Genomic DNA, 9,142 nt, shown 5'->3' with positions numbered 1-9,142 from the left:
CACACACACACACACACAAACAAACAAACAAACAAAAATGGTTCCAATGGTTCAATTTGACCCGCCATTGGAATGAATGCAATGTCGAAAAACATTTTTATAAAAAAAATTTTTTAAACGAAGTAAATAAAAAAAATAGAATAAAAATCACCAAAAAAAAAAATCATAAAAACCTACATAAATATGAAGAAAAAAATCATAAAGATGGATCAATATAAGCTTTCTGGACAAAAAAAGAGAGAAAAGTATCATTTTAGGTCATTTTGAAAAGATTTGTTACAAAATGCGAAGGATGAAGGTTAAAAGAAAAGGTTTTCACGTTAATGTACAAATAAATACACAAAACCAGAAAATGATTTGCGTCAGAATTTATTATTTTTTTTTTCATAATAATAAATAAGTCAGAAGTCAGAAAGAGCTTTATTGCCAAGTGTGTTTGTGCATACAAGGAATTTGTTTTAATGTCACAAGCTTCCAGTAAACAGAGACAACAACAACAACACACAGATAATACAAAATAAGCTGTGAATAAAATACACATATGTATATATAAATAAACAAAAAATAGGAAAATAAATGTAAAAATAACTAAAAAAATTAAAAAGTCTTCAGAGACCGAAAAGATAATTGTGAAAAGGCTATACAAATACAGAAACGTTTATACATATTAATACTAGACATTCAGCAAGCTGTGTAAACGAACATGTTAAAAACTCCCTCCCTATGTTTATGAAAGTCGAAGTCTCGTTTTAAAATTTTAATATATGAAATAATAATTTAAAGTAATCTCCAATTTATTATGATTTCACACTTGATTTCGCCTCGTGTGACATAATTACAATAGTGAGATTAGAAAAAGTTTTTATTATTCAGCTCACTAAGTCATTTACATAAAATCGCGAGTTCTAGTAATGTTTGTCAGGTCATTTATGACTTTTAAATAGAGGTTAAATGTTTTCGGTAAAATTTCAGCCAAGTCCCGCCCCCTGTGTTATCCGTACAAACGTCATTCATCGATGGGGGATGGTAGCAGCAGATCCATGCTGAAATCTCATTGGCCTTCCTGAAATTCGAATCAACAACAGGCGTTCTGATTGGCTGATTCCAGCGCTCGGTTAGCCTCAAGCGTTCTCAGTTGAACGCGGTTTATTGTTCCTCCGAGTCAAGGGGCGAAATAGATTTTACAGACCTTTCCGGATCCCATTCAAAGTAATACTTCGCTGAAATGGTATGTAATTCTTCGGTATTGGATCGTAAATCTGTTTTCTATAACTGTAAATGCCTCTTCTTTTGTTTTAGTGCGTATTTGTCGTCTTTCTAGAGATTCTGCGCTAGCTTCGCGCTAACTCTGCTAGCTCGTGCTGCTAATAGCCTTTTTTTTGTAGTTGCTATGTATTTAATCTCGACGTATGTTGTGCTAATTTAAACGATTAGCCACCTATCGTATTTATTTGAAGGGTTTTGTTGATATACGTCGCAGTTGTTGTGAGATTTCTCCGAGCAGGAAAGCTAAGCTAAGCTCTAGCCATCAGCGGCAGTGCGGAGCGGAGCAGTTCATATCAACTTTATTCACTGTACAGCTCTTCAGAAACCACCGACTCCTGAGAATTGCGTTCTGTTTGTGTAGTTTGTGCAGGTTAATGTCAGAAACAGGGATAGAGTATGTCGTGAGGTAAGCGTGGCGGTCATATGAGCGGGAGATTTCGCTGCTTTAAGCGACTCGAAGCGGCGGATGGCATTGCTGCAAGTTTTTAGCTAAACTTTAATTCATTTGAGCAGGATCCTGTTCCTAATGGATGCTTTAATCATACCCTCTGGGCGGGGAACGGTGCAGATTGCCAAGAGAAGTGGAGTATTTTCTCCAAACCTGCATTTTTTTTGTCGTGGAGCTTAAATATACACGCAATTATTTGCATATGAGTAACGCACTAATAATAAATGTATTGATGATTTGCACGACAGTTGACACGCTCACCGCTAACACAGTTACGTGTTTTTTTTTTTACACGTAAAAAGTGTTTTGCTGTAAATATTCTGTATAAATGATGCAATAGTTTGAAATTTCGCGAAATCACAAGATATTACATTTTTTTTACATAAAAATGCGATGCCATATGTTTTGTAATTATATTAATACGTATCAAAATTAAATTACATAGTAAATTAAACATTAAGTATGTAATTGAATAAAAATGTTAAATATATTCTATGAGTATAGATATTTTTATGTAATATTTAATTTGTATATGCCAGTTATATTGTTACATAATATGGAAAAATGTTACATATATTCTACAAATATTGTTACATATTATTTTACACAATTTTATGTGATGTTTGTCTATATATTTTTTGCATATGGGAAATAGTTGCATATTCTACATAAATATTAGTGGGGTTTTTTGCAGTTGCAAATTAGATATTTTTTTATGCAATATTTAATCTTTATGTGAATTATATCGATACATATTTTTATTTACTTTATAGAAAGATTGCATATTTTTTATATTTAAAATGCGGTCATATTTTTCAGTATACTTTAAATGTCTTTGCACAGCTAATATGCTGATGCTGATACAAATGACCATAATTGTCTGCTCATAATATAATGCTAATTAAGTGCTTCGTGCACTGAAATGCTTGAATATGTTTGTGTGCATTGGGTCAGAGTCTGTGTTGTGTTGTAGGCAGGAGGAAAGGCAGGTAAAGACAGTGGCAAGGCCAAGGCAAAAGCAGTGTCTCGCTCACAAAGGGCCGGACTTCAGGTGAGCGTCTGTTTTGTCCATTTGTTAAATATCCTTCAGTCAGGTTTTTTTTAGCTTGCAAAGTCTAATAAACAATGTCAGGTGCTGCTTTCTAAGGGAATGCATATCTGAAATCTGTAGTTCCCAGTGGGCCGTATCCACAGGCACTTGAAGACCCGCACTACAAGCCATGGTCGTGTGGGAGCGACAGCAGCCGTCTACAGCGCAGCCATCCTGGAGTATCTCACAGCTGAAGTAAGGCTCGTTAGTGCTGGTTTGTAGCGCGCCACTAATTGTCTTTAATTTACTGATGCTATACAGTCTAACCAAAATGTATTCAGACACCTTCATTTCTCACATTATAGCAGTTTAGTCGCTATCGTTTAGAAAATGGTAATAAAATGTTAAGAATTAAACGGCGTCAGAACACATTCATCTTGATGATGTCAGATAACTTTGATAGAAAGGTATGTAATGCATTACAATCCACCAAAAACTATTCAGCTGTTAAATTTAAGTACACAATTAGATAATACCGATTACCAAGCAATACTTAATTTTGTTCAGTCTGTGGTGTAAAGAGACACTTAAGCAAAATATGCTCAGATTAATTTTTGGTCCCAAATTTTACTGGTAGTGCACTGTATGAAGAATTTTTGGGTGTGTCACAGTTTACTTTATTTTGCTATCCTCACATATGTGAGCCTGGAGCACAAAAGCAGTGTTAAGTCGCTGGGGTATATTTGTAGCAATAGCCAACAATACATTGTATGGGTCAAAATTATAAATTTTTCTTTTATGCCAAAAATCATTAGGATATTAAGTAAAGATCATGTTCCATTAATATATTTTGTACATTTCCTACCGTAAATATATCAAAACTTAATTTTTGATTAGTAATATGCATTGCTAAGAACTTCATTTGGACAACTTTAAAGATGATTTTCTCAATATTTAGATTTTTTTTGCACCCTCAGATTCCAGATTTTCAAATATTGTCCTATCCTAACAAACCTTACATCAATGGAAAGCTAATTGATGTATGGTTTTGTGGTGCATGGTCACAAATGAAGTATAGTGTCCTGCACCCACTAGTAAAAAAATATCAAATGGTATCTGAATAATTTTTGCTTTGACCGTAGGTTTTGGAGTTGGCAGGAAACGCTTCAAAAGATCTGAAGGTGAAGCGTATCACCCCTCGCCATCTACAGCTGGCCATTCGTGGAGACGAGGAGTTGGACTCCCTCATCAAGGCCACCATCGCTGGTGGAGGTATGTTGGAGTTTAGTTTCTTTGTGCTGGATGCAAACACACTGCCGTGTTGACAGATGAGGATGTGAAGCGCTGGTGTGTTTGCCGTCTTCTCGCAGGTGTGATTCCTCACATCCACAAGTCCCTGATCGGTAAGAAGGGCCAGCAGAAGACTGTGTAGTTCCCGCTGGGGTCGCTGTGGACATGGACTCAAGGACTTGCGTTTGGGATGTGACCAGATCGGCTCGTTCATTCATTCATGCGTTCTTTTTTTTTTTCTTTTTTTTAAGTTAATATTAATGTTATACTAGCTAGCTAACCACAAGTGATTTGTTAGAGTTTTGCGTTAATGTTCTATCGCCAAAACTAGAATGGCAAATAAGCCCCGCCCCCTTCAACCCAAATGTCCGGTGTTTTAGAGCGAGACGAACAGGAAGTGTCTGATCTTTCCTGCTGTGACTGTGGATTGTTTGTTGAATTGGCCAGAGCTATGGAGCTGTTTTATACTGAAATAATAAAAACATTTTATATGAAACAAATAATGTTGTCTGCTCTTATTTTCCTTTGTCTGCCTCGGTCTTTCATGTTTCAATGTTTGTGGGCCAACATGTCAACCAGAGCTGCGTTTCCCAAAACTAAGCATCGTAAGCTTAAGTACATCGTAGACCCGTTGAAATCCGAGCTGCGATCCGTTTAGGCTTACGATGCTTTTGGGAAATGCAGCCCAGGATTGTGTTTGTGCAATCTGCGTTGAGTTAAACGTATTTAAAGTAATGATTTTTGAATATGGTGTATATGTAAATAATATAAACATTTTGTGATGAGTACTTTTATTGTGAAAAAGTACATTTAAGCATGCATATAAATATCTAAATAACAAGTATTGATGCGTGTGTATATATATTTTTAAATCTCATGTGTTTAGAGCCTAGCCTAATAATATACTTAAGTGTGAAACTAATGTTTTTAGACTATTAGTGCTATTGTTAAATACAAGAGAGTACTTTTTGACGCAGTTTTATATGTAATTTCACAGATCTGTGGTCTATGTAAATTGCTCATTTAATGCAATCAACCACACATTTGAATAGATAATATTTTAAAATTCATGGTCCGTGTGCGTTTATAATTGCATGTGGTGATTAGTAACAGATGCTCAACAGTACATGTTTTCTGTGGGTTACACTTTATTTTAAGGTGTCCTTGTTACAGTGTAATTATACAATTAAGTACTGAGTGATATTAATTAACTACATGTACTTACTATATGGTTAGGGTTACTTGCAACTAATTATGCCTGATTTATTGTTATAATAGTAAGAACATGCAACGTGTGTAACAAGGATACCGTAAAATAAAGTGTTACCAAGATGTTGGTAATAATTTATACCCTGATATTCTATGTGTTTAACAGGTGATTTTGATAAATTTGATAATTCTATTAAAAAGACTCCCGCGCAGTAATGTGGAACACGGTTTGGGCCAATATAAGAGACTCTTCACTTTTTTTGTTATGGGTAATAAAATGTCTTCAGAAAGTGTGGACATTGGGTGGCGCTAAACACCACATATTCGAGTCCGATTGAATTGCTATTTCTTTTTAAGTATCCTGTTTCCGTGTGAAAAAACAAGACACTAATATGTCACGTAAGCCGTGCTTAAGCATTAAGAAAATACATTTTGATGAAAGCCACTCGTGTGTGTGCACTTCACAGGCCAATCAGATACGTTTAAATATACAGTGCTGTATACTTATGTTATTTGAAGCATTTTTCACTATGAAATGCATTAACAGTAAATCCTCCAAGTGGACTTTCTGTAAAACCTTGAGTATGTTTACATGTGGTCAGACTCTAGTCATGTTTCAGGGAGCTGCCTGATGCACAAGCACTGATTTATAGCCTAATATAATTCGTCCACATTAACCTTTTAGGTACCAAATGAATCTAAAGGAAGTCTTCGTAGCATCACAAACATAAACACATTTATACAGATGCAAGAGCTTTGGTTTTAAATGTCCTAGACAGCTGCAGCAAGGTGAATATTGTTGCTTTGACCTGTGTGTGTGTGTGTGTTGTTTGTGTGTGTGTGTGTTGTGTGTCTGTGTTGTGTGTGAGTGTGTGTTGTGTGTCTGTGTTGTGTGTGTGAGTGTGTGAGTGTGTGTGTGCATGTGAGATTGAGCAGTTTTCACCTGGGAATTAAAACAAGATCTCACAAGATCTCGACTGCAGGCTTTGGGTTATGGGACAGCTGCAATGCAGAAGCCTATACTATATATAGCAGAGAGATGGAGGGAGGGGGCTGAGGACAAGATACAATAATATGGATGGAGAAGTTGCCAGTCCCACACATATAGTCCAGTACTGCAGGTTTTTAGTGCTTCTGTGAAGTCACTGCACTCCTAAACATCATCACCACTCCGCGAAATATTTTTGATACAATAATATGGATGGAGAAGTTGCCAGTCCCACACATATAGTCCAGTACTGCAGGTTTTTAGTGCTTCTGTGAAGTCACTGCACTCCTAAACATCATCACCATACTGCGATGGAAATATTTTTGTTTTAATGCATAATGTGTTTCAAATAGGTGATTAAATCATATAAATCACAAAATTAAAGAATCAATTTAAAAAGTATGCATATAATTAATAATACATTTTCATGTTCCCTTGTGTGCTCCCCCCATTCTGCTCAAGAAATATGACTTCATATCTTATTACTGTTGAAAACAGTTATGCTTTTTAAAATGTTTTATGGAAACGATGATAGTTATTTTTTCCCCCAGGAATTTTTGATGATCAGAAAGTTCAAAAGAACAGCATTTATTTGAACTAGAAATCTAATATTATAAATATCTTTACTGTTTTGAACAATAACAAAAGACTGTAATACATTTTTGCTGACACTTTTTTTGTTTTGCAGAGTGAAAATTTTTAATAAAATAAAAAATCTTACTGACCCCAGACTTTTAATGCATGCTAATAATGAGAATCATTATTATTATCTCCCTCACAGGACATGCAGTAATAAAACACATTTCAGTCTAAAGCCTAAAGACATGCTAAATGCCCTCCTAAAACTCTGATGATCCGTTCATCCATTCCTACTGAATAGAACTGATAATAAACCATGGAACTGAATGACTACCATATTTATATATCAGTAAATCAAATCTTTCAAGAAAATGGTACCGTGGTGCATAAAAGCATGGCATTGCTATAGCATCACGTCCTAAAAAAATATGTGAGCCTGCAGCACAAAAGCAGTGTTAAGTCGCTGGGGTATATTTGTAGCAATAGCCAACAATACATTGTATGGCTCAAAATTATACATGTTTCTTTTATGCCAAAAATCATTAGGATATTAAGTAAAGATCATGTTCCATGAAGATATTTTGTAAATGTCCTACCGTAAATATATCAAAACTTAATGTTTGATTAGTAAGATTTTCTCAATATTTAGATTTTTTTGCACCCTCAGATTCCAGATTTTCAAATATTGTCCTATCCTAACAAACCATACATCAATGGAAAGCTCATTTATTCATCTTTCAGATGATGTATAAATCTCAATTTCATAAAATTGACCCTTATGACTGGTTTTGTGCTCCAGGGTCACATGCGGCACTTTTAATTACTATTTATAGCATTCATTCAGTTGTTCAAGATCATTCATCTCCTTCAGTCAGTTAAACTATCCATTCATGTCTGAGCCTATAACTCAAACAGCTGAAAATATTATTGATTGGTATGAAGTATAACTGCAAACTGTGAAAATGTCTCATTCTAAAGCTTTTACTCTTACATCTCCTGTTGCTTGAGCGAAATCCAGACATTTGAAAAGCAATCCGCATGAAAACAATAACGTTCCCATTTAGATTTGCCACGTTGACCAATGAAAATCTGTGACCAGTTGCATAAACTTAAGCTCTAGATTAAGACATAGTCTTAAGTACGAGTTTCACCAACTAACAGTTAGGCAAAGGGTAATCAGCCTTATTTTTGGATTCAACTTAATTAAACTAAGACTAATTATGTAACTGAAGCTGTGTATATTTATTATGTATATATAAATACACATACAGTATATATTTTTCAAATATTTAGATGTATTTAATATCTATATTTTTATTCATATAATTTATTATACTATGTAAACAAAAACTTTTATTTTGGATGCGATTAATCAATTGACAGCACTAATAAAAATATAACCAGTCTTAAAGAACAAAAATTAGATTACTAACTTATAAGACTAGTCTATTGTCGATAATAACGGAAGGTTTTGCTCAATATGCATCACCAACGTGAACCCGGGGCGAAATCTGCATGTTGAAAATATAGTCTCGATGCGAAATTATGGCTTGGATTTCTATTGAAAGAGCTGAATTTAGCTGCGAAAATAAACCAAACAATGGTAAATTAAAACATGCATAAGTCACTAACCGTACCCTTACGAAATTTCAGCGGCGTACATTGATAAATTATAGTACATTATGTAAATGAAGTACTCTTTTGATAAAATATTTTATTACATGACAAGCTGTAAAGCTAATGTTGAAAGAGCGACTTTCTTATAATTACATATCACATATTATTACATATTTGGCAAAGACACAATCACAATTTCAATATTTATTTTAAATAGCTTCGGTGTAGTTAGTAGCTTATAGCGTAGCACTTTAACCCTTGTGAAAACTAACCATGGTTTTATTAGAGTAAATGTTTAGTCGGCCAAACCATGTTTTTTTGGTGCATTGATTACCATTTGTATAACCACAGACTTACTACAAAAACCATGGTTAAACTATGGTTAGTGTAGCAAGACCGTGGTTAATTTGTGGTTACCATGGTTTAAGTATAGTAAGGGAACAGTTTATAGTTTGACTTTAACTGACTAAACAAATTTTTTAAAGGGGTCACAGGATGCCCATTTTCCACAAGTTGATATGATTCTTTAGGGTCTTAATGAAAAGTCTGTAACATCGTTTGGTTAAAATTTCTCAATGGTAGTGTAAAAAACACCTTTTTTACCCTGTCAAAAACAGCTCTTTTCAGAGCAACCCGTTTTTGTAGCATGTCCCTTTAAATGTTAATGAGCTCTGCTGACCTCGCCCCTCTCTTTCGAGCTGCCTAGTCATCGTGA

At 34.6% G+C, this 9,142-nt stretch overlaps 1 protein-coding gene across 1 annotated transcript; it reads left to right on the top strand.

The window, feature by feature from the left end:
- Positions 1-1,095: 1,095 nt before the first annotated feature.
- Positions 1,096-4,362, top strand: LOC107708256 (histone H2A.V-like). Its single transcript, XM_016512444.1, has 5 exons — positions 1,096-1,228; positions 2,688-2,765; positions 2,886-2,999; positions 3,887-4,016; positions 4,115-4,362. Exons 1-5 carry the CDS (start codon positions 1,226-1,228, stop codon positions 4,174-4,176), a joined length of 387 nt encoding a protein of 128 aa, XP_016367930.1. The 5' UTR covers positions 1,096-1,225; the 3' UTR covers positions 4,177-4,362.
- Positions 4,363-9,142: the final 4,780 nt, after the last annotated feature.

This window comes from Sinocyclocheilus rhinocerous, unplaced genomic scaffold (genome assembly GCF_001515625.1).
Source record: "Sinocyclocheilus rhinocerous isolate Xijiao unplaced genomic scaffold, SAMN03320098_v1.1 scaffold1436, whole genome shotgun sequence".
Lineage (NCBI taxonomy): Eukaryota > Metazoa > Chordata > Actinopteri > Cypriniformes > Cyprinidae > Sinocyclocheilus > Sinocyclocheilus rhinocerous.
This window is presented reverse-complemented; position numbering and strand designations above follow the sequence as displayed.